This window comes from Haliotis rubra, unplaced genomic scaffold, assembly GCF_003918875.1.
Source record: "Haliotis rubra isolate DU_JTF1 unplaced genomic scaffold, ASM391887v1 Scf337, whole genome shotgun sequence".
NCBI classification, from domain to species: domain Eukaryota; kingdom Metazoa; phylum Mollusca; class Gastropoda; order Lepetellida; family Haliotidae; genus Haliotis; species Haliotis rubra.
In genome coordinates, this window is record NW_025767010.1 from 536,062 (window position 1) to 563,312 (window position 27,251).

Here is a 27,251-nt window from a genome sequence, read left to right on the forward strand (position 1 = left end):
AAGAGGAACGATTACAGTCAAGCAGTTTACTGTCAGTGGTGTTGTGTACTGACCAGTGAGGACGCTTGGCTTTTATAGTAATCGCCCTCCTATGTTTTGACTTTGAGTGATACCCTACTGAATGAATTGTACATTGTCTTGAATGTTAATCGTGACCGATGATAAGTCGCTGGTGTATTGTTACGTAACTATATCTTGTACGGCGACGCAACTGCGACCGCCACACAGACCGTCAGCGTGCGCGATGGCGTTTGCCTGCTATGTAGCTGTCAGTGTTCAATCTGCACTTGGGACAACACGGATACTGCTCAGTGACGGCTTTCGTGATGTCGGCTCGCTTGATCCTCATTTTCAGGACAGCATTATATGCTGCCATCATAATATGTAGTCTTGTAATATTTTCAGCACTAGCAGTGAGCATGGTAAGTATAAATACGTGCATTCCTTCATTGAATGTGTCCCAGTTGCCGCCACTTGACATGCATGGGCGAGCGTTGTGTGGCAGGCCACTTCTTATGCTGGATAGCGGAGTATCAATATTTTCTGTTCGGCTTACGGCTGTGTTTCGCTATGTGTCGTCGTATCGATAATGACAGCGTACGCACTAAAGGTAAGGCTTTTTGACAAGTTAAGGCTTGTATATATTCATGTGACATTCATAATCGATATTTGTCACATCGTAATCCAGTTCTGCCAGTAGTATGTCTTGATCATTAATAATTTACAACGGAGTTGGGATTGGATGCTTGTAAATGCGACTCCAAAGATGAGGTGAGGTGAAACTGGGTTTAACGTCGTGCTTGAGAATATTTCGCTCATATGACGACGTGCATGCGTGTGTATGTGTATGTGCGGCTGCTTGTACTAGCCCAGACTGAAGCTGGTTTTATAGTGCTTGCCCACTGAGATACCATGCCGCAGTGAAGCATGAATACCCCACTCAGACACATTATACTGACTCCGAGACGACCAGTCCTTGTTGTACCCATTATTGCCGAGCGCCAGGCAGGGACCAACACGTACCATATTTAAACGTCTTTTGGTATGACGCGGTCGGGGATCGAGCCCGCGACCTTCCGCTCTCCGGGCGGACGCTCTAACCACTACACCACGGAGGCGGCCGACTCCAAAGATGACATTATATACCCGTAGTTTGGATGCTGTTACAAGCAGCCATTCATCTGATTGTACATCAAACTACGAGTAAATACCACAACGGCATCGAGAGAAGACATGCCGACCCATATTGATGAACACGACATTTATTTTTGTAATGATTAGAACAACCTACTTCAAGGCTTCAAATGCTTTAGTAGCGTATTATTGTTTTGTTTTCTGACAATGTTCAAAATTTCTCTGTCCTGCTTGTTACAACAGTTCAACAAGGCTGACTATAGTCTGTTTGCAGTGAAAACGTACCGATGAATTACACTCTAAACAAAAAAGTAAATCCAATAAAGTGAAATTAAGATTGCGAATCCTCATAATTTTACCTGGCCAATTGAACATTCAAATCTCAGAATTATATTCAACTTAGGATAAAAGTTGTTTAACAAACGATCATAGTTTCAAATCGCTATTATTGGTTTGTATTACAAGGGGGTATGCACTTTAAATGAAACACCGAGAACAAGTAGGGTTGGTCTAAGTTAACGCTGATCACGTACCGCACGTGCATTTGTTTCACTGTTCCATCTGCTGCGCTTACCCCTTTGTAATACAAACCAATGATAGCGATTTGAATCTTTGATCGTTTGTTAAACAACTTTTATCCTAAGTTGAATAAAATTCTGTGATTTGAATGTTCAATTGGCAAGGTAAAATTATGAGGATTCGCAATCTTAATTTCAACTAATTTGATTTACCAATTTTGTTTAAATTGAAATTCATCGGTACGTTTTCACTGCAAACAGACTATAGTAACCTTTCTAGTTCCTAGTCTTGGACTGGACCAGTCTTTACTAAATATCTACTTAGGGCCTATTCGATTATGCTAAACCGGTTTTGGTTTCTGGAAAACCATGCACTCGATTATGTCGAAACCTAAAACTGGGTTCTAAAACTTCGAAACCATCTCCGAGGCAGGTTTCGCAGTTTCGGTTTCGCGTTCCCTCACAACAAACATGGCGGAAACGAAGTTCAGCTTATCTTGGTGGCAAAATAGAGCAGCAGTTTCTGTAACCAAAACAATGATAAAAATCAACTGAGAACAAGGAAAATAAGCACGAAGCAACCTTATCTCTAAGGTTAATCTTAACTCTAAGATTTCAACCTTAGGTCTCTACTAAGGTTGACGTCACGTCTGCTTTCACAAAACAACCTTACCTAAGGTTAATCTTACGTAAGGTGAAAACAATAAGGTTGGCATGACCCAACCTTAGTACAACTAAGGTTAATATTTAGTAACAATAAAGATGGCGACTGCTTTCATTGTATGTATTGAATTAGACCGTAGTTTGAAGAAACAGAGGGTTTTTCGTGACCTCACGATGCAGCTCGATTGCCTCGCCGATGCCGAGCTCTTTGCACGTTACCGGATGCCCAGACATGCCATCTCTAGTTGACCTTGTAAGGCCTTGTAAGGCCCATGCTAGAGAGACTCACCCAGCGTTCCAACTCCCTTTCTCCCGAGACGCAGGTACTCCTTACTCTCAGATATTTGGGGAAAGGCGGTTACCTGTCCGAGATCGGTGATCTCCATGGTGTATCTGAGGCAAGTGTAAGCCGGGCCTTCCATGACACTGTGCGGGCTTTTAACAGCCATTTGAAGAATATTTCCTTTCCATGGACAAGAGAAGAACAGGAGAGAATTAAACTTGGGTTCTGCAGTATTGGTGGCTTCCCCAAAGTACTGGGTGCAGTAGATGGTACTTTGATACCAATTAAACGACCACCTGCAAATGAGGAAATGGCTTTCGTCTGCCGTAAGGGCTACCACGCCATAAATGTGCAAGGAGTTTGCGATTCTGACCTCAGGTGAGCCAATATATCTGCCACTTAACAATATCTATATGCAAATACATATAATGTAAATACCCTTTCCCGTAAGACAATGTTTATAGTGCTTCTATCGAACATCTATCGCAACATTGCTGAATTGTTTACATTAGCAACGTCCTTGACCTTTTACTTTTTACCGTAGTACTTTCCAGCTGACTCCACTCTACATGTCACTTGATGAAATTAAGATTGTGTCATTTACATGTTGTAATCACACCTATATGTAGAACTCCAACTTGTTTATATACTAGACATATTTTATAATATATATAAACAATAATGGCTTGATAATTGCACCATACATTATTGTTAAGACTGTAACCTATCATTGTTCATTTTCAGATTTACGAATGTTGTTGTTCGCTGGCCTGGCAGCACACATGATTCTCTCATACTGAAGAACAGTGGCCTCGGAAAGAAGATGGAAACTGGTGTGGTTGATGGCTGGTTATTGGGAGATTCTGGGTAAATATTCAATTCTACACTGACATGGTTATGGTACATAATATAACTTAATTGAAAAGATAAGAAGTTATTTATGACTGATGGCATTTATGCCAAATTAACCAGAATGTTTCATATAGTGTTAGATCATATCCACTGTTGAAAAGTACATATGTTTATTATAGTGATACATAGAGAATACTACACGAGGTCTCATTACATACGAATTATACGAAACGAGTGTCCTTCCTATGGTATCTGACCGAGCGAAAGCGAGGTCAGATAATATAGGAAGGTCACGAGTTTCGTATAATTCGTATGTAATGAGACCGAGTGTGGTATTTTATTTATTACCCACGTCTTACATGCATTTAAATTGACAAAATAGCGTATTTTTGTTTTGTTTTTGGTTTCAAACCGAAACCGGTTTCATAAAGAGGTTGCGGAAGAGTTTTGTACTGTAGTACAATATTTTCATGACGTCACACTAATGACGTCACTGCCATGGTAACCGACGTCACGATGCATGTCAGTTGTCATCGCCTCGTACAGCCTCCTACAGTAAACTACTCCGTTGAATCAGCTAGATGATGTTGCTCATTTTTTACTGCATTGTCAAAAATATGTAACTCATCGTACGGCGATGGTGGGATCTTTGACAGCGCTTAATATTGACCTCTCCTTGACTGGATTGTTGTGTACAAGTAATATCACTCGCAATGATGTTCAGAATGTCATTCTTGCTTACATTAAAGCTTGTGGCAGCTTTACTACTTTGTAAACATTTATCAACGTAGCAAACCTTTATGATGGGCAAGGTGTAAATGGGCCCAGTTGCCCGAACACCTATCAAACTTTCAATTATCCTCCTCCTCCTCCGTTGCACCTCGTTTCTTGGTCTCCAGTTGCTTCATTCGGCTAACATCACTGGTGGAAACATTGCGTTTATGTTTTTCGACAGATATAATGTCTCAGTTCGACTCACAATTAAACAGCGACACGGCAACGTTCGCAATGTTTACATTCCCACAATGCATTTAAGTTGTAGAATGAATGAATTCACGTGTTTGTTATGAATGAAAAAATAGTTACGTCAGAATGTGACCTAATTGAGAGGTCATCGGTTATCCAATCAAATCGTTAGAATTTCAGGTCAAGTCGTTACGACACAGGTCAACGCGATACGACACTCGTGTGACGTACGAGATTAATATTTATTACCCACGTGGTCAACGTATGGGTAGTTGCATACAATGACAGCACCAGTGTTCTTATTCCAATGTTAATGTCATAAACTTATTTGTGAAGTAACTTACCTTATTAATATTTTCATTGAAATAATTTTAATTTGTATGATTTCTAATATAATGGGTGCCTTAATTGATTTTTTAAAGTTAAACTTTAAAGAGTATTGAAACTATTTGAAGCTATACATTACAAGTTAACTTTATGACATTAACAAAAGTGCTATCAATATTCATATTCCATTTTCAGATTGGTAATGAATTTAACATGAGTTATACTATATCTTTTTGAAAAGCGTCTGTTTCTTCTGGGATCAGCTGAGGAAGAGCAGACTTCAGAAAGTTGACAGATGTCAGACGACCGCTTGACTTTCTGTTCCCAAGCAGTAGACTCGGGAACAAGTTTACTGGATTTTCCAGACAACAGTCTGGAGTTTTCAGAAAGCCAGGTAACCGTGGTGAAGGCAATAATGATTTTATATAAATCACATGAGAAATATGTTGGATACAAGGTTATTTTGTTAAAACATGTTTCTCATGTTAATGTAATTGTAAATAATTTACAAAATATTACGAAATTACAGATCACATGATGTCTTCTTTTTCCAAATTATTTTATTAAATTATTTTTGTTTCAGTCTCCAATTTTCTAAGTGAAAACCATTTCTTTTCAGATAATGGAACTCTTGGTTGCAAATAGTAAATACAAAAATGTATTTGTATGAAATATCTATATATTTTTTCTGAAAAAAAAAGCTTTTTCAAAACATACACATTTTTCCTTATCCTGACTCATGCTCTTTTGCTTGTCTCCTTCCTCTTGTGAACGTTAGTGGAACAATTGTATCTCCTATTGAAGCTCCCTTCAATAAAAAACAGATGTAAAATCACTACTCACCACGAGTTATCTCTCTGGCCGTTTTGGCGGGAAAGCGGCGCCACCGTACTCCCATGCTTCACTCTCTCTCCTTCTTCGCCCTAGTGGACGGTTGGGAGAGCACCTGTGTCTCCAATACGGCACTATATCCTTTGATTATTTAGTTATTACCCTATAAATTACCTTTATAGGGGTTTAGGGAGTATCCTTCAACAATATGGGTTGAAATTTTTTCGTATTTTCACTGTTTATTCACGGTTTTTGTACGTGATTGTTCAGTTGTTTACATTTCATGAAAACCTGTTTTCGATGTAGGTTTAGGTTCGCTGCTGCAAACCCGCATTGACTGTGCCATAGCTGCACAACAACATGTACTTCCAGCTATCGATGTAATCTTTATCAGCATTTAACAGAAATTCCATTTAATAAATAATTTTTCTCTGTACTTAGACGTACTAGCGACAATCCAGGCGACTTTACAAGTCATGGATAAACCGGCTGAGTCCCTCATGAGCTGTCTACTGCTGTCAGACGACTTACTTCCATCCAGTGACCTGCCAGAGGTGTCCTCGGAGGATGGGCGTGGGATGTTGTCCGCCATTACTTCGAAGAAGTTGGCTTCTACATCGGACAACCCCTCAACGCACACGAAGAAGAAGAAGCCATCCTCTACGCAGAATGAAGCCTCACACCCCTAAGACGCCTAGCAGCTCTACGGGGACTTCTGCGCAGACTACAGGGACCTTTCGGCAGACATCGTCCCGATGGAAGTGAGATGACTTCATGATGAGCCGCTGCTGATCATCCCAGAGATACAGCAAGCAGTCCGAGGGCGGCAGATCAACGCAGAGAGGGCAGCTCTACAATCATCGCAGACGTTCAACCCAGGGTCTTCATGCAGCAGCGAGTTACCATCTACGCTGGCGGCAGATGAGCGATCTCTGGACCGTATCGCTACCAGCGCAGAGAGGGCAGCTCTACAATCATCGCAGATCTTCAACCCAGGGTCTTCATGCAGCAGAGAGTTACCATCTACGCTGGAGGCAGATGAGCGATCCCTGGACCATATTGCTACCAGCGCAGAGAGGGCAGCTCTACAATCATCGCAGATCTTCAACCCGGGGCCTTCAAAGTCATCACCCGCAGAGACGACCTGGACCTGCACGAAGGACCCAACACTGACGAGACATCGGAGAGGCCCTCCAGCGAAGCGACACCCAGAACCAGGAGCAGATCTGCGCAGGACGGCACGCTCATCTTCAGATGACGACTCAGATGAACAGCCTTCGTGAAGTCCTTTCGGACACAGCCTCAAGGACGTCATCAACATCTCGCAGATCGTCAATGGCTTCACCGAGGCATTCACGAACCAAGAGACGCTCACCTCCACGCAGGCCTCCACGCAGATCGCCCTACAGACGCTCCACGCAGGTCTTCATGCAGATCTCCACGCAGGTCTTCACGCAGATCCCCACGCAGATCTTCACGATCTCACGACAGTGGACTCTGATACAGACGTCCCCAGCTAAGGAAGAGAATGCGGCGATCTCACTCTAGTGGACCTGATACAGACGTCACCCTCTAAGCCATCTACAAAGAGACATCGCGGCGCTCAGACTCTCAACAGGACATCAAAGAGCCTGCGTGAAAGCAAATGCCATCTACAACGCAGAGACGTCGCAGTACTTAGACTCTCAACAGAACGCTACATGCCGTCTTCAGAGACCGTCAACAGATGATGAGCCTAATAAAGGACCTTCACGCCGACTACCTACTTCAAGGGCATCAACAACGCCTCGCAGATCATCACGGTATCCCCACTTAGGAATACATTGCCGGGAAGGCAATCCCGGACTACAAGACGATCACCTACACACAGGGCGCCATACAGACGCACCATGCAGACCGCCACGTAGATCGCTATGCAGATCTCCAAGGATATTCAACCAGGACACGATGGCGGACTGGACCTAGCGTCACCCTACAAGGAAATGACTGAGGGACATGTAATGAAGTTCAAGAGGGGTACTCTTGTCCGAATTCATCACCGGCACGGACCTTCAGACTGAATCAGGACAGGATTCACATAGATTGATATATCTACATCAGAAGACTCATGGCCATCTAGAGATCTTCACTTCCGTACAGATCTGCAGATATTCACACTGGCGTGGTTCAGCAGCAGCCTTGCTAAAGCTAGGAAACTACAAAATCATCAACGACTCCCTGGGTAGAATTTACAACAAAGTTCAGCATCAACTCTACAATTACGACGCTTCATTGAGATCGATGTATGCAGTCTACAATAGCAGCACTGAGGACGTGACGATTTCAGCTGATCATCTGTATAAAAGGACGTCTGCATTATCTTCAGGACTGAAGTAACAGTCACAGCAGCCAGGGAAACAGCCTACATACATCGGTATTACGCGGCGAAATATTTCGCGCGTTTACCATTCAACCCTCGATACACATGGTCACTCGTGTAACTCCGGAGGCTACGGACAAGACCGAGTGGAGACAAGATTCTACGGCGGCACTAGATTCTACGAGGGCCCTTTTCCTGCTACACCGGTGACGTCACATCGCGGGAAGCCAAAGGAATCAAAATGCTTTATTTTGATTGGACCATGAGAGACAACGCCCTGCGCAGAGGTCGGACGTAGTTCACATGTCAGGAAATGGGTTACAAGTGACAACAACCTGTCAACGAGAGAGGAAGGCCTCAATTACAGTCCAGTTAGACGGGACCTACATGATTTGGCTGCCTTCACGGGGTTAGAGACCTTCCCTGTCAACATTGAAGAGGATGTTCCGCCAGCGCAGCGAAAGCAGTCACACTAGCTCTACGCAAGTCTACACGCACCTTGTACGACGACAAGTGGCGAAGCTTCGAGACATACGCTTCGAGGACCGGCTTCACAGCCATAAAAGCGACACACCCTCAAGTGGCGGACTACCTTTGTCACCCTAGACAAACGAAGCGGTTAAAAGGGTCAACACTCTCAACTTACCTAGCGGCATTCAGCTCAGTCATCACCAGAAGGAAGAGTGCAACTGACGAAAGTACCAGAGTTACTGGCCTTACTACGCCCTTTTAAATTGGAGGACCAACAACAGAGATTTAAAGCTCTGGCGTGGGACCTCAACGTAGTTCTACGACATCTCACCAGTGACATCTACGAACCATTAGAGAGGACATCCTTCGAGTTCTTGACGTAGAAGACGCTGTGCCTGATCGCCTTAGCAACAGCAGCAAGGATGTCGGAAATCCATGCTCTGGACTTCGAGAGAACACGATTTGATGAAAATCAAAACATCATGCATATGGGACTGAGATGGGACTTCATATCAAGAATCAACTGCCAGGTCATCCAGACAGACAGTTCCACGTCTCAACACTATCATCAGTCCTTGGACCACAGGATACGCAGGACCTATCCTTGTGCCCAGTGAGAGCATTGCAAGTCTACCTACAAGATCCAGGTCCAGGAGACGGATATTCAAGCGTATTTTCGTCCCGATATCGACAGCGACACAGACGGAGGTCTTCCGCACTAAGATATCAATCTGGATCAGAACTGTCATACTACGGGCCTACAAAGCAGCAGGACTTGATCCTCCAAGAGCCTCCAACCGAAGTTAGAGCTCTGGCGTCAACACTCGCTCTACATGGGAATTGCTCTATCAGGACGATAATGGAGGGCTGCTTCTGGAAATGGGACATGCTGTTTGCCAACCACTACCTGAGGGACATCGTCACCGAGGACGTCTCTGGCATTCACCATTTCGGCCCACTTGTTGTAGCACAACAATTGACAGTCCCACAAAGGCGCTGAGACGGAGTCTCGCCCTTTTATCACATGACTTGCAAAAGCCTACACTCAGGAGAGTTCAGCTTTAGAGTCTATATGCACGTCTAGGACAGACTAGCATAAGTGATATGACCCAGTACTTGTAAGGACATACTCGTACAGGAAAGGGTCGCTTCTCCACTTGGTGCTCGCATCAAGAGATGGAGTTGCAAAATCCACATAAAATGTTAACAGAAGCAAGGACCAAAAGTTAACAATTGTGGTCCCCCCATCAGAGAAAGCTGGAAGTGAAGGGTTACAGCAGCAGCAGAGCCTAGCAGTAAAAGAAGTGCTACCAGGAAGTTCCCATAGGGGGGTATGTAAGACGTAAATCACTACATAGAATCCAAAAGTGGCTTGACCCACCACCGAATCCGATGGATTCTACAAGCAAAAGAGCATGAGTCAGGATAAGGAAAAATATGTAATTTTCTGAATAACATTGATATTTTATACTTATCCTGACTCATGAGGTAAGCCCTCCCAACCTCCCCACTAGACACTTTGGATTTCATTGTAAATTAAAGTGTCGGGCTCATAATTCGGAGAGAGTGAAGCATGGGAGTACGGTGGCGCCGTTTTCCCGCCAAAACGGCCAGACAGATAACTCTTGGTGAGTAGTGATTTTACGTCTGTTTTTTATTGAAGGGAGCTTCAATAGGAGATACAAGTGTTCCACTAACGTTCGCAAGAGGAAGGAGACAAGCAAAAGAGCATGAGTCAGGATAAGTATAAAATATCAATTTTATTCAGGAAATTACATTTTTGTATTCTTGTGAAGCTACTCAGCCCCCACATGAATTCTTCAGTGACTTTTCATATTATCAGGTGTTGTGAAATGTTTTTAATCATTAACACTTCAAACTCAACACAGTTGTTACACTTTCCAAAAAATATTTTTATTACTTACATTTAGTTAATAATATGAGGATAAGTGGTCATTTGGACTGTAAGTTCATTTAAAAAGGAACTTTCATATGCATAAGAAATATTGTTCATTTTCAAATAAATGTTGGAAGAAAGAAAATGTCCTGAAGCTTAACTATGATAGATGATGTTACTTTTCAGATAATTAGGGCTACATAATATTTTAAACACGTTATTGAAAATTGTTAACGGCTATCAGATCAATAAAGATATTACCAGTATAAATACACATGGATCAAGCTATGCTCCCTTATAAACTGTTTGTTTTAAATATTTGTTTTTTTATTTCAGACACGTGGCAGTGACTTGAATCAGGGAATAGCTCCAGTTCCATCCACCTCAACCCACCAAGTGAGGCCAAGCCAACCTATTCTGATTGAATCTACTGAGAGTTCCAGCAGTCCCTCTCTCATCTCGAAGAAGAGCCGAAGAAAAAAGAGTAGAAGTAAGTGGAAACAAAATGCCTCACAGACAATATGTAGCGGGGATTTTTTGTTAACACGGAAGGACTATTTACAGGTTGCCTAGCAGAGAGCTGGAAACACCACAAGGCCACTCAAACGCTGACGACAGGAAAATTTATGCTATCAACAGACAATATCTCATCATTATGATTAACTTACAGCAAATTGGAATCACAGATGTCAGCCAGCTTTTGGACGAAACAGTTCCACTGCCTACTATTTCAGAAGCCAAGTTAACTAATGGAGTAGTTCTAGATCTATTTCAGGTTGCTAAATCAATGAAAATGGAAATTGGAGCATCGATGGAAAAATGGATATCCAAGATGTGTGTTATCCCTTTAGAGACTCTAAACAGAGCGGCATTGATGTCAAAAGTTCACCGTACGGCAAACCAATCTAAAGGGAAACGTGGCAAAGGAGAAAATTGAATTTATAAATAGGACATTTCATATTCCAACTTCAACAGTTTCAGCCTCATCTCAAGCAACACCTGAACCTCAACAAACAGCTCAACCAACAACAAGGGTTACAGAACTACTCCAAGAACGTCGACAGACTGTCATTCACCTGCAAGAAAAGGCAAAGCAGCTGAAAAGGAAGTATGACATGCTCTCCACGAAACACAGCAAGATATCTGAGAAAGGAAAGGAAAGTGAGAAAGATTTGAGCAAAGCAAAAACTTAACTATCATCAAAAATCAGAAAATTAGATTCAAATGAAAAAGGTGAAGTATTTCAAGAAACAGAGCAACAAGTACCTCAAGTTACTTATTGAGAAGAGGAGAGAAGCTAAAAGTCTGTCCCAGAAACTAATTTCTCAGGAGACCAGGACAGAGAGGAAGCAAGCAACGGGGACAGATGCAACGGGGCCAGATGCAAAGGGGCCAGATGCAAAGGCACAGGAAATTGAAACGTTGAAAGCAGCTAATAGAGACCAGAGCAAGAGCATATCGTATTTGCAGTTAATGCTTGAAGACAAAGAAGAGATTCAACTATATGATGAACAGATGCACAAGTTTACTCCAGAGACAGTTGAATGTGTGATGAATCTTACAGATCAAAAAGTTGCCTCAGAAAAAGTCGGGAGAGTTATAAGAGATGTTGCAAAGCTATTGGTAAAACTCCAAACGGGGTACCATCTGCCACGACAGTAAACAGATTTGTGGATGCCAAATTAGCTGTAGCCCAGTCACAAATATCGGATGTCCTGACAGAAGAACAACATACAACTTTGTATACAGATGAAACACGTAAATATGGCAGAACGATGGAGACCTACGTTGTTACTGACAAGGATCAAACATCCTACATCCTTGGGTTGAGAGATATGGCAAACAAAAGCAGTCAGACGACACTGGACACTTTCAAAATTTTGGAAGACATAAGTGATAGATGCCATGACCAAGAGAGGAGAGGAGATATGAATGCTGGCTATCGCCTGTTGGCAAATATCCGGGATACGATGTCAGATAGAGCATCGACCGAAAAGGCCTTTAATAGACTCCTAGAAGAATTCCCGACCAGCATTTTGCCCAAAGTCATCGATGGCTGGACCCAGCTGAATGAAGAACAAAACCATTTGTTCCAAAATGAATAATTTCTTTTGCGGGCTTCATCTTTTGGTGGGAATGGCCGACAGCTGTGAAGCTACTTTGAAAGCTTTTGAGAAGACATTCTTGGATGAGCAAGAGATTGGATCAGGGAAATTACCTGAACTGAAGCGGTTTCACAAGAACGAAAGTGGATGTTTAAGACTCATACGGACATGTTGCAAAGCATTTGCAGTCGGTGAAGATGAAAAGAATGGAGTGAGTCTAGAGTTCAAGACATACCTAAGGAGCCAGAACAGAGGAAAGAACAACATAGTTCATTTCAAGCACAATAGGTTTATTCTTGTGTTTGCCCTCGGCCATGCTGTATATGTCCATCACTCGGACATTGCAACCTTTCTGGATACAGTCCATGGACAGTCTAACAGTCTTCTCAAGGCAGTGTCTCTAGATGTCAAAGAAATCCTGTACCTGACCGGCCTGAAATCTTTAGGACTTATTTCCAAATTCATCAGTGGTCCTCTTTGGCGATTATTGGAAACCAAAGGACACATTATGGACATTAACTACCACTACAGGACCCTTGTCAACTATCTTGACAAAGGATCCACTGACACTGACACGGTCTCAAGCTTCATGACAGTGGAGAATACACCTTTTGACACTCCCGCCATTGAGGAAGACTCAGTTATGAAGACACTCATTGAAGAAAATCCTTCTATCGACCACATTGTATGCCCTTTGTTACAGAGTCTCCTCAAGACTATCCAACAACTGTTATCAAGAATGGTGACCGATCACCTGCCAGGAGGCAAGTACTGGAACCCTCTGCTGAAACAAGAGCACAGACAAGTTCAGCATTGAGGCACAACAAATTACCAGAGTTTGTTTTCGGTCAACTGGATCAGCTGTTAAGATACAGGCCAAATACAACATTACTGACAAATGAGTCCTTCCTTATGTACTCACACAACAGAACGAGGCAATGGTAAGATGGAATGGATGACGAAAGAAGAAAGACATTATTAGCAGAGTCCAGGAAAGGAGGGGCAGAATTGAGGAAAACATTCAAATCAAGGTTAGAGGAAATTGAAAAAAAACGACTTGAAAGTCAAAGAAAAAGATAAAAGGAAGCTTGAGGATAGAGAAAGAAAGAGACTGAACACTGCAGAGACTCTCACAAATGATGTCTGCTTCTATGGATTGTGGCAAAGTCTGGAGCAGGTTCACGAAGGTCTTGCAAAACTTCCCCTGAAGGAACAGAGGAAATCTTTAGAGGCTCAGTTGAGATTCAGGAAACAGGTACTCAAACAAAAACATGTGGATCCCAAAGTCTTTTCCTTTTCCAAAAAGAATGCAGCCGGAAAGTATGTAAAGCACAGCATTGAAGATTTATCCAAGAACTTGATAACATTGATTAAGGCCACATCAACAGCTGTGACAAGTGAAAAACAACAAGAAGGAATTCCTCTCTTTGTCGGGAAACGCATCCGTCATAAATTTACTGATGCCACTTACAATGGTTATGTGATTTCTGTTGTACCTGGATTCCCAAAATGGTACAGTATATGATTTCTGATTTCAGTTGTACCTGGATTCCCAAAATGGTACAATGTAACCTATGACAATGATCCTGCAGTATATGTATATGACATGTGTGCTGACTTTGAAAGTGGAGATGTCCAAATCATAGTGAGACAAACGCCTGAGAGGCAAGCAGTGACGAAGAGTTATAGAAAGGAGAAGAGGCCTGAAAAACAATGCTGTTGTTGTCATAATTCATATGCCACCTACTGTAAATATGTTCTGTGCCATTGTTGAGAAGAGACCTGAAAAGAGACTCATCTGTATTACCATGTTCTGTGCCATTGTTGAGAAGAGGCCTGAAAAGAGACTCATCTATGTATTACCATGTTCTTGTGCCATTGTTGAGAAGAGGCCTATTACCATGTTCTGTGCCATTGTTGAAAAAGAGAAGAGGCCTGAAAAGAGACTCATCTGTATATTACCATGTTGTGCCATTGTTGAGAAGAGGCCTGAAAAGAGACTCATCTGTATATTACCATGTTCTGTGCCATTGTTGAGAAGAGGCCTGAAAAGAGAGACTCATCTGTATTACCATGTTCTGTGCCATTGTTGAGAAGAGGCCTGAAAAGAGACTCATCTGTATATTACCATGTTCTGTGCCATTGTTGAGAAGAGGCCTGAAAAGAGACTCATCTGTATTACCATGTTCTGTGCCATTGTTGAGAAGAGGCCTGAAAAGAGACTCATCTGTATATTACCATGTTGTGCCATTGTTGAGAAGAGGCCTGAAAAGAGACTCATCTGTTGTGCCATTGTTGAGAAGAGGCCTGAAAAGAGACTCATCTGTACTACCATGTTCTGTGCCATTGTTGAGAAGAGGCCTGAAAAGAGACTCATCTGTATATTACCATGTTCTGTGCCATTGTTGAGAAGAGGCCTGAAAAGAGACTCATCTGTATTACCATGTTCTGTGGATGAGAAGAGGCCTGAAAAGAGACCATGTTCTGTGCCATTGTTGAGAAGAGGCCTGAAAAGAGACTCATCTGTATATTACCATGTTCTGTGCCATTGTTGAAAGAGACTCATCTGAAGAGGCCTGTTGAGAAGAGGCCTGAAAAAGAGACTCATCTGTATTACCATGTGCAGTTGATGAGGAGAAGACTGACTATATGTGTCAATGCACATGGTTTCCAGAGGATACCACCATGTAACGTATTTAATTTTCAACTTATGAAGTTTGCATGTTGTTTCAACTAATACTTTACTAACCTAAAAAATAATTGAGGTTTATTTTTCTGTTCAGTTCATTGTTTTATTTCATTGAGGCCAAGTAATGTTTTCATACATTATCTGCTTCCCATTTTCTATGTTTGAATACTAATAATATTTCTGTTCACTTGGTGTTTATATTTTGAACTAATTGTTTCTGTTCTTAACCCTGTTTCTTATGCCTGTTTGGGGCATTTCTGTCTTGACAATAAACATGTTATTGTTCGTTTTTTACTTGTTTTTTTATAACAAAAGCTATTTGTTTTGTTTTATTTCAGATCTAACAATGCTTGCTGTTCATTGTTTCAGAATACTTACATGTTTGCATTGTTTTCAAGGTGCATGAGATTTGATTGTTAAAAACAATTGATTTCCCAATTGTAGAGTAATGGTTTAAACCCATCCTGTTAGTAACCTTCACTAAAAACACTGTATATGTATTTATTATTAAAAGCACAGAACTTGAAGTATTTATTAATTGTAAGTGTTTACACGTTAACTTAATTAAATGTAAATTCATAATATAAATATCAATTATAATCTTGTAAAGTCTTAATATATTTTATCATATAATTTATTGCATGTGATATATTCTAATACTTTTTTATAGTGTTAAATATGTCATTTTTTCATTTTTCAGGTTCTTTTCCTGTTCTTCAGCCCGACGGTACCTGTCTTCAGCGTGCTCTTAGTCAAATATTATGAACAAATGGTGATTACATCTTATATCATCTTGTAGAAAAAAGCCTTGTGAATACAAGAACTCTGTATTTTTTTCATAGGAAAGTGTTTAGAACCTCTACCAGGGCAAGGTTATTGATTATTAAAAGCAAAGAACTTGAAGTATTTATTATTAATTTTATGTATTTACTCGTTAACTTAATTAAATGTAAATTCATAATATAAATATCAATTATAATCTTTTGAAGTCTCAATATATTTATTCATATAATTCATTGTATGTGATATATTTTATTCCTCTTTTTTAGTGTTAAATATGTCATATTTTCATTTTACAGGTGCTTTTCCTGTTCTTCAGCCCGACGGTACCTGTCTTCAGAGTGCTCTTAGTCAAATATTATGAACAAATGGTGATTAAATTTTATGTCATGTTGTAGAATAAAGCCTTGTGAATCCAAAACTGTGTCTATTTCTGTCATAGGACATTGTTCAGCACCTCTACCAGGGCAAGGTCACTTTTCCTCCATATCCGAAAATGGATATTAAAAAACGCCCCTTTTTTTCGACTTACAAAGGTCTCAGAAAAAAATATTGATGGAAGTATGTGAAATATGACAATGCATGTCACCTTAGATATATCTAAGGTTCCCTAAAAAATAAAAATAAATTCTAGCTGATTTCCACAAAAATGGTCGGTGGTTGCTACTTGGATTTCTAACAACAATGTAAACACGTGAGAGTTATCGTCCCTGTCTAAACCTTCGTCACCCATGGCATTGTCACAGTGGAATAACCTAAGTTCGACTCAATACTTATACTTGTCATATTTCTTCGCACAAGTCAGTAAATCACGTTTTGCATATATGTAGTTGTACTTTGATATGTTATGTACAAGTATATACAGAAATGCGATCAAAATCAACTCACCAAATGTTGTGAAGGCAGACAATAAAACTCTGTCGCTCTTCCGTCCAACCTTGCCTCGGGTGCTGGATCCCAAAACGAGGCTCGTCGAAATGTATGTTAACTGAATGTGGACTGGGTGGTATAATTCAAAATTGAAATACGGCGGGCATTTTACACCAATCGCAGTGATTTTTTCAAAGAGCTCTCAGTGTTGACAGGAAAAGATAACTACGGTTTAACCAGCTATCTGGCCGATAAAGAAACCCATTTTACGAGTGCTTCTTGAAACCCCTCCTTATAACGTACATGCAGAAATGTACCTTTGATTTATATCAAAGTACGGTGAAAATACAACTTTGATTAAACAAATGCCCCAAGATATCATTTTAAACAACCCTGATTTATATAATTCAGTTGTAACCAAATCAACACAATCAGTACAGGGCAGCGTATGGTCGAGAAAAATAGTGATCTCTAAGAAAGTAGGTCAAACCATTACACATAGTACTGCGCTTAATGAGACTAATGTTTTGGTATGTTATAAACGAGGTCTACTTGATGTATGTGATAACCCCTATTTATAAAGAATAGCTTGGCCTAACGCCAAACACCAGTTGTGTGGGACTGCTTGTACCGGGACTATAGTCTGTCAACCCAACTTTTGGGACACCCCTATTGTGAAATATCTTCCATAACCACATGCTATTAACGACAATTAACGTATATCTTAATGATCCCCTTTAACGTAATAAGTTTTAGTTTGTTGGTCACTTGGGGAAAAAGTTACTTAAGTAACTATCATTAAAGTTTCTGTTTGTTTTGGTGTCAAGAGACGGGGTGTAGTCGAGTAAACGTAACAGCTTACGGGTTAGGTCAGCGCGCAATTCACGTGCATGACCTCGGGTCACAGTAGCGTGGGTTTCAGGTTCAAATGTATATATATCAAAAAGGGGTGTCCCAAAAGTTGGGTTGACAGACTATAATGTCGGATTTATATACTAACGGAAAAAAGTAATTGTGCAAAACATAAAATTGCACAAAATAAAAGCTATTTACAAATAACCCTAATAAACATGTAGTAAAGCACGCTGCATGAAATTTGATGTCATTTATCGCGCGTGGCACGTGTACTTTGTGCACAATGAACTTACTCACTCTTTGCATGCTTTTTGACAACAAGAATGTTTATAACCTGATATTGAAAAATTGAAGGACTGTCAAGTCAAAATATTGATTACACAACAGTCGTTTCCTGCTGACTGGGTTCCGTCCTATTGCGCAACTTAGTACAATAACCATTCCAGAATTTTGAGACCAACTCATTCAACTGGATATATAAATATTAAACAGTATTATTTGATACATCTATCACTTGTATATTGCAACACTACGCTCCTTCTAATCCTTGCAAACACGTCGTGCAGCGTGCTTTGTCGTACAGCGTGCTCTGACAAACTGAAATCGTGGAAATCTCAAAACGATGCTCGGCCGCTAGTAAAGTTTGGCGGTCTGGTACGCACTTGATATTATATATCAATCACATTGTACATTACAAAATAAATAACAAAGAACATATAACAGTTGTAACCAGTGAGCCGCAAATCTCTTCAAACACAGTCTGTGACGTCTTAGTTAACGACATGCTGCCTAACCTCGACAGTACGACGATTTTTAAACTTTAATCTTAAAATTAATTTGTAAGATGAATTGATTTAGTATAACCATAGTTGTTTGTAGTGTGTCTCTCTCCCTTTCATATGAGAAAATTCGAATCGGCTGAAAAGTAGGTCATTGTCTGAATTGGTTAATGAGACTCATGTTTCGGTTTGAATGTTGTGGAAAAGACGTTAATTCCAACCTATATGTCACGGCTTATAGAAAATCAGCGTCTCCGCGCTGTGGGTATGCTGGAGACATACATTTTGGTGTCAATGGAAACACGATCTCATCCGCTATGGAGACGTTTTCAACATAATGGGAGAGATTTGCCTCGGACTGGCCGTCCACGCGTGACGTCACGTCAGCAAGACAACCACATTCGACTGACCCATCTAAGGAATCGATTCCAGACTGCCAGTTTGACTGCTCGGACCATTTCTGGTTTACGTCCAATCAGTTCCGGGGCCCTGTTTCACAAACCTAACAGGATCGGGTGGTCGCTCTAGCTGTCTTGTTTGACACATGTCATTGTATCCTAATTGCGTAGAACGATGCCCACGCTGTTGACCACTGGATTGTCTGGCCCAGACCGCAGTCATAGAGCTGGAATACTGCTGAGTGCGGCGTAAAACAAACAAACACGACTAAAAGTATAAAAAATGATACTCACCATGATTCATTTAATGGAAAATGCTATAATTTGACCAACTCATATTATTCAAACCTATATTTGCACCCCATGAAACTGTTTATCGGTTGCTCTCAATCTTACAGCTTAACATGGGCGTGGCCATTTTGAACGGTAGTGCGCATAACAGGAAATCCTGTTTCGGACGATAACATTTTGTGGATTAGTTTATGGGTGCAGGACAAATGAAGCTGAAAATGTCTTGCAGGAAATCCAGCTCTCAAGTTTACAGGTTTACATGATGTTTACTGATTTATTAAACAATAATTTTATACGGCATAATTGTTGTATGTGCGCGCGTGCGCTTTCCATGTCACATAAACAAAATCCCAATATTCCGAACCCTCAGAATTCTTATCCTAATTTTTTTAGATCTTTTTTATTTATTAAAATAACACTTTAAATGCTGATAAACGTGGTTAAGGGAAAGTATATGCAAAGACATAAAGCGTTATACAGCCCAACTGGATGGTGATAGTTGTGATCTTGTATAGACAAATCTATTACAGCAGATACATGATGAGACCATTTTGTATTATCTGAAAAGATGGCACCGAGGTGTTTATGTTGATGTACACGTTCCAAATGTTCATTATTGAGAATCAAGTCAGGAACTTGTGGACAATTTCCATTTTTTAAAACGCATGAATCTGGTCTTGTTCGGGTTAAACTTAACTAAGCATTTGTCAGCCCATTCATTCAATTTTGCTAAATCATAGTTAAGAGTAGCTTCTATGGTTATTACATCTTTTCCTGCAGCACCAATTGAAGTGTCGTCGGCAAACAGTCTTGTGACATTTGTTAGAGTTTCAGGTAAATCATTGATGTACACAAGGAACAAAAATGGACCCAGGACAGATCCTTGAGGAACTCCTGCAGTAACATTTAATTCTTTTGATAATGTACCATTGATGGAAACACTCTGTCGTCTATCAGATAAATAGTTTGTTAACCAACTAAGTAAATGCCCACGAACACCATACTTTTCTAATTTGAGCAATAGCCCTTTATGCCACACCCTGTCAAAGGCTTTTGAAATGTCACAAAAATCATACAATAAAGGTGATGAGTATCTAGAGCTGAACATATATTGTGATAGATTTCAATGAGTTGAGATGTGGTAGAGTGGTTTGTAGTAAAACCTGATTGAAATTTACTTAAAATGCTATGTTTATTGAAATGGTTATGTAAATGCTTTAACATTATTTTTTCAAACATTTTCCCGAGGATAGATAATAAACTTATGGGTCTGTAATTAGTAGGGAGGGATTTATCTCCTTTTTTGAAAATAGGGATAATATTACCTGTTTTCCAAGCTGAAGGAAAAACACACTGACTCAGAGAAATATTATACATTAAACAAAGAGGTTCAGCTATTGATGTACAAATTCGTTTTAACATTCTCATATTAATACCATCAGGTCCACTAGCTTTGTTTGCTGGTAAAGTCTTAATCATATCCGATACTTCCTTTTCAGTAACACTAACGCATGTAATGCTGTTAGGACAGCGATGGCTAACAGGTGGCAAAGTCTTGCCCTCATCATAGATATTGGAAACAGATACAAAATATTTATTCAACGTTTGGGCTTTGTCAATGTCTGTAAATGCTGAAGGTATTCCGGAATCATCAGTTACGAGAGGGGGAATGGGTCCTGGTGAAGTAGAACCTTTCAACAAATAATTAAAAACCTTCCAATAATCTGCTGATTGAGTAGAGTGAGAAGATAAAAAAAATACCTAAATTCGAATAAAAAATTTCCTTGGCTAATTTTTTAAGATTGTTTACTTTATTCCTCTGCTTTTTGAATTTAGATACATCAGAAGTATTCAGTGTTCGAAATGCTCTTTTCCTTAAACGGTCTCTTTTTCTAATTTCTCTCCGAAGTTCACTGTCAAACCAAAGTTTGTCTTTAGGTCTGACTGTAATGGTCTGGGTTGGGATACATCTAACCATATATTCCTTAAGCAGAGAAGTAAATATTACAAAAGCGTCGTTAACATTTGGAGTTTTAGAAAAAATACTCTCCCAATTAGTGTCCCTAATCAGATTATTTAAAGCATCATAATTACCGTTGTTATACAACATTTACATAGCTTGAAAGATAGACGTAGGTTCACTTGTGATCACTAATATCTGATGTTAATTCAACGACCCCTGCGTCTTTGTATGAGTTAGTGAGTGAGTAAATATTTAACGTCACATCGGCAATATCTTTGTATGAACAATCCTCAGATAAAATAATGGGATCAATCAAGGAGGATGAGACGGGCGTTACTCTTGTTGGTTCAGTAATAACATTTTGTAGGTTGTAGTGAATAATCAGGTCACGTACGTTGTGAACATGAGTACATAAAAGATCTTGGTTAAAATTTCCCAGCAAAACCATGTGTTTTGATATATCAAGAGCAGAACTAATTGAATTATCCAATGAATTCCAAAAACATGACCCAGTGTTAGGTGGACGATATGACACACATAACATTAAACATTTATAAGGCAAAAATATCTGGAACCACATCATTTCATACATAGGTGTTTCTAAATCCTGTCTTCTTTTAACATGTAATAAATCAGATGACGTCCTGATAGTTGATCTTGTATAGACAAATCGTCGCCAGAAAACCAGAGTGTTCTATGTCCATGTTTGGGGAAAATTGAGTTAGGAAGCTCAGTGTATGTTTAACTGCATATTCTATATCCATGCAAAGTTTCACCGTGATAAATAACCTTGAAAGTGGTTTTACATTGTTTTATCGTTGAAGCACTCGGACGCAAGCAACCGACTATTTTACCTGGTCAGGGGCTTCTTTGGCGAAGCAACCTTACTATAAGGTTAACCTTACCTCCCATTCTTTGACATTGTACTAAGGTTACCTTAGTGACTTACGAGCACCTTAGTGCTTCGCGAAAGGAGGCCCTGGCGTACAAATCTCATGACGTAATCTGCTTGATATGACGTTACTCGTTTGTTTAGTATTTGCTGTTATCTGTTATAGAATAAACATGAAAACAACTGTTTGCTGTACGCCGAGGTAAAGAAATCGTACGGGTCGGCGTCGACATGCAACTACAGCATCGCCATCGCCGTCATATTCTGCTTGCTGTGTCCCATCGCCGTCGTCGTGCTGACCGTCCTCACCTTCATCGGCATTGTAAAGGATAAACTGTAAGTGCTTACGCCTGTCGTTGGAATCAGACTCACAAGGAAACAATGGCAGTGCTAGGTCCAGTGAGTGAGTTCAGTTTTACCCCGCGTTTAGCAATATTCTATCAATATCACAGCGACGGACATCAATTGGGCTTTACACATTGTGAGTGAGTGTGGTTTTACTCCGCTTTTAGCAATATTCCAGCAATATCACACCAGAAATGGGCTTCACACATTATAGCCATGTGGGGAATCGAACCCTGGTCTTCGGCGTGACGAGCCAACGCTTTAACCACTAGGATACCCCAGCGCCCCTTTTACGCATTGTACCCATGTGGGGAATCGAACCGAGTCTTCGGTGTGACGAGCGAACGCTTTAACCACTGAACTAACCCACCGCTCAATAGGTCCAGGGTAGACGTAGTTAGGAGATATAACAGACTCGTGAATAGGCAACTGCATCATGCAACTATTGCGTCCACCGTGCAGGGTATAGATTACATAATGCTAACTGCTTTCAGTCTCTTATCAGTGTCTTTGCTCGCTAGTTTTATTCATATCTGTGATTCTTTAGTATTTTTACTGTCCATCGTCGACAGGTTTTAATCTTCAAAACGTTTTCACTTTATATTGTATAAATTGTTTTCGTCACGATATGGCTGAGATATTGCCGATGTGACGTTAAATATTAACTCACTCACTCTCTTATCAGTGTACGATAATCGTCTTTTTTGCAGAATGCAGTTCGCAGAGTTACCGTTCCTGATCCAGGTCATCGCAGACGGTGTTGCATTTTTCTTTGTCCTAATATCTGCCTGCACCATCAGTGTTGGCTTCAAAACGTTGTGCGACAGCATCGTTGGCGGAACAAATATACCGTGAGAACATCCTATCTTCTCTAATTTAACACAATACACAGTAGACAGTACACAGTACACAATGGTACCGGACTGTCTTCGCTGCTCTGACGGCTGACTGACTTAACCATCATGTCATGCACCTTCAGGACCTGACTGACTGACTATTGTGTCCTGCCTCTCTGTTGACTGACTATACCATTGTGTCCTGCCTCTCTGTTGACTGACTATACCATTGTGTCCTGCCTCTCTGTTGACTGACTATACCATTGTGTCCTGCCTCTCTGTTGACTGACTATACCATTGTGTCCTGCCTTCCCATTGACTGACTATACCATTGTGTCCTGCCTCTCTGTTGACTGACTATACCATTGTGTCATGCCTTCCCATTGACTGACTATACCATTGTGTCCTGCCTCTCTGTTGACTGACTATACCATTGTGTCATGCCTGCCCATTGACTGACTATACCATCGTGTCATTCATCTCCACTGGCTGACTATGCCATCGTGTTCTGCTTCTCCATTGACTGACTGACCATACCATAATGGTTATAAACACCACTCACTCCTTCTGCACAGGTGCTCGAAGGAAGCAGTGATACCGGGTCATGACAAATCAAAAAATGACTTTTTCTATGAGAACCTATCTGCAGCAGAGGTAAGTGTGAATACTTGTCATATTAATTAATGCCATCTTATGGCGTACTATGCATGTAGTTTCACTCCAGCAGTAGTGAACTAGTTCATAGATTGATAAAATATCAATACCTTTTGGTTCACTAATGGTTTTACAGAATCCCTTGTAGGTGAGGTGAGGTGAGGTGAGGTGAAATTGGGTTTAACGTCATGCTTGAGAATATTTCGCTCGTATGACGACGTGCATGCGTGTGTATGTGGGGTGCGGCTGCTTGTGCTAGCCCAGACTGAAGCTGGTTTTATAGTGCTAGCCCACTGAGATACCATGCCGCAGTAAAGCATGAATAGGGGAGACCGGGGTCAATTGTAACACATTTTACTTAACTTCTTGTAGTTCGATCCCAGACGACCGATCACGAAGTTAATCGGTACTAACTAGTACATTGGCTTCTTGGCTTTAAACCTCAGTGTCGTTTCAAGTTCACTATCATGTCGTTACAAAGTTATTACGTATCAAATGCAATGACTGCAAGTGTTACAAATGACCCCTAGCACGGGGCAATTGTAACAGGTGGATGGGGCAATTGTAACAGGTGGGTGGGGCAATTGTAACAGGTGGATGGGGCAATTGTAACAGGTGGATGGGGCAATTGTAACAGGTGGATGGGGCAATTGTAACAGGTGGATGGGGCAATTGTAACAGGTGGGTGGGGCAATTGTAACAGGTGGATGGGGCAATTGTAACAGGTGGGTGGGGCAATTGTAACAGGTGGGTGGGGCAATTGTAACAGGTGGGTGGGGCAATTGTAACAGGTGGATGGGGCAATTGTAACAGGTGGAGTGGGGCAATTGGGTGGATGGGGCAATTGTATTGGGTGGGGCAATTGTAACAGGTGGGTGGGGCAATTGTAACAGGTGGGTGGGGCAATTGTAACAAATTGTAACAATTGTAACATGGGTGGTAACAGGTGGGTGGGGCAATTTTTCCAAATAAACATCATTGTAAAGGTAAAATGTGGGGCAATTGTAAAGATAACAGGTGGATGGGGCAATTGTAACAGGTGGATGGGGATTGTAACAGCAATTGAGGTGGGTGCAATTGAAATGGATGGATAACAAAGAAGGTTCAAATGTAACAATTGGTTTATTTTCACAATCAAAATAAAATGTGGAAAGATGTTATCTTGATCAGTTGAGGTGGAAATGGATTAACAATAAACCTTTAACCACCGACATTTAAAATGTTTTTCGTTTAAAATTCTTGTATTGGTATGCCCAAAAAATAATACAAAGACTTACACCAAAAACTTTCACCCGAGGCTAAAACTATCAACATAAAACTGAAAATGTTCTACTATGATAAACCTAGTAAAGAACTAACATAAAACCTTCACCATAATTTGTTTTATTATCATAACACAAGGGAAAATTACATGGGGGCAATTGTAACACAGTGTTACAATTGCCCCTGATGGCAGTAGCCATGTTTCATGCCACGTCACACGTTAACAACTTTGGGCTTCTCAAATATTTCTACTTCCAAATATGTCGTAATATCTAAATTTTACACTTGAAAAGTTAATTTCATACCAAACACCATTTACTGCATTAAGAACGGTTTAATACGTTTTGTGAAAAATTTACTTACCTATGTGAAAAACGATTTTTCGTCAACTGTATCTCGCCATAAGCGAGCAGATGAAAAACGCCTGGATGAGTACCGCAGGAAAGTAAAGGGAAATAACTCTACTCACCTACACTATGCTTGAGCGAAAACTTTTACAATTGACCCCGGTCTCCCCTACCCTGCTCAGACACATTATACTGACTCCGAGCCGACCAGTCCGTGTTGTACCGATCAATGCCCAGCGCCAGGCAGGGACCAACAAGTACCATATTTTAACGTCTTTTGGTATGACGCGGTCGGGGATCGAACCCGCGACCTTCCGCTCTCCGGGCGGACGCTCTAACCACTACACCACGGAGGTGGTCCCCTTGTAGACCTAATAGAAATATCAGTGCGTTATATGGGGCATTTCTGTTTGCAATTCTTTACACCTAAGCTAACCCCCACTGTAGGCAATGCATTTGGATCCATTCCCGTGGCATTTGTAACTATTCGTGTCATTCCGGCAAGCCGGATGGCGCCTCGTACCCATCCCTAAGCGCAAACGGACACAGTGATGAAAATACTCTGGAGTACCTTTTCCAAGGAAAGATAAGTCTGAATTTCGAAACGTGGTTACTCCACATCCACTCGGCAAAACAACTATACAGTCATACCCTTCGTAAAGATGTTTCAGAGCTGAAAGTTGCTGATCCTTGGCTTTAGCTCAAAGTTTATGATTAAATTGTGCTTTGCATGGTTTAGCGAAGTTTCAAATTTCAACGATGCCGCCATTTTCATGCTTCAAATGCGTTTTACTACGCGCGATTTGATTGGTTTGCCATGATTCTTGGCGATAGAGTCTTCTTGTAGGTTACGGAAAGAGGCGAGTAGTTACGAATACCTATGAGAGCAAATAGACTCATACGCCCTTAAACTATATCACCAGCACCAAACTAAAGCCAGTTTTAGTGTATATGCATGAAACCATCTTTTGATGGCTTTCTCTAGCGTCAGTCAGTTTTTGAACATTGAATTTCTAGCAAACTCGATCATAATCAATGGCCAACCCGTCATTGAGGCTGGTTGTGTACCTCAATGAGTCGAAGCAGACAGAAATGACTTAGTCTAATACCGATACTGGGAAAAAAAGAATGATTTTTGTTCGAAATGCCACATTTAGGAAACTCCACGCAGTCCAAAAATTACTTTGACTTCAGTTTATGGAGTAACGGGGCATGCAGCATTATCCCATCTTTGAGACGGAGGTCCGTGAAGATTCATGCCTTGACCAGACCACCGGGTGTTTGACATATCCTACCAATAGGTTTACTTTAGTGACTGTGTCTCAACGCAAACACTTTTCTCGGTAATATTAAATAAACATTTGTTGAAAAGAGAATCTACACGGAACTCGAAATTAAGGATTTCTCGTAACTCGTTTGTTTAGAGAGTATTCCAAAGGATTGAGAATCGAGTCAATGGTAAAGCATGCTTATATCTGTTACAACATTTAAGGCGAAAGGCACATGCATTTTATATGAACGCAGTACAGTTGCATGTTAATTTTGTAACTACCCAGGGAGGAGCTTGGGCAGCGGTCATCCTGTGGTTGGTCCAGTTCATCGGGGGACTGTTCGTGTTGTGGAGGAATGGCCGGCTGCCGTGTTTACCACCCTCTAAGGATCAACCCTCAACACCACCCCAGCAAGTCCCTGCCACATTCTAGACGATCACTGGGACAAGTTGAGTCAACTGTCCTGCTGTGGTGTGTGTTTAATTACACACCCCTTATTAGGTCTGGGTAGCGCAGTGTAAAGTTTTGTTAAGAATTCGCCAATTTTCACAGATTATCAGCATTTACTGAACTCATGACAATAATCTTTTCAACTTTACGAATCTGTTTTAC

The 27,251-nt window shown here is 40.9% G+C and overlaps 2 protein-coding genes and 1 long non-coding RNA gene across 4 annotated transcripts; all 3 read left to right on the top strand.

The window, feature by feature from the left end:
* LOC124284437 (transmembrane protein 179B-like) lies at positions 1 to 27,251 on the top strand. Of its 2 annotated transcripts, none has more exons than XM_046720518.1 (5): positions 1 to 422; positions 22,090 to 22,259; positions 22,979 to 23,119; positions 23,680 to 23,758; positions 26,925 to 27,251. In XM_046720518.1, exons 1-5 carry the CDS (start codon positions 327 to 329, stop codon positions 27,069 to 27,071), a joined length of 633 nt encoding a protein of 210 aa, XP_046576474.1. In that variant the 5' UTR covers positions 1 to 326; the 3' UTR covers positions 27,072 to 27,251. The 2 variants fall into 2 exon arrangements, with proteins under 2 accessions (XP_046576474.1, XP_046576475.1); XM_046720519.1 differs by lacking the exon at positions 1 to 422 and adding an exon at positions 437 to 610.
* Positions 2,178 to 3,630, top strand: LOC124284439 (putative nuclease HARBI1). The gene is made up of 2 exons (XM_046720520.1): positions 2,178 to 2,976; positions 3,343 to 3,630. The coding sequence occupies exons 1-2, from the start codon at positions 2,588 to 2,590 to the stop codon at positions 3,467 to 3,469; spliced, it is 516 nt and encodes a 171-aa protein (XP_046576476.1). The 5' UTR covers positions 2,178 to 2,587; the 3' UTR covers positions 3,470 to 3,630.
* Positions 5,043 to 15,873, top strand: LOC124284441. The gene is made up of 3 exons (XR_006900550.1): positions 5,043 to 5,137; positions 10,638 to 10,791; positions 15,796 to 15,873. It is a non-coding gene; the product is annotated as an uncharacterized LOC124284441 (long non-coding RNA).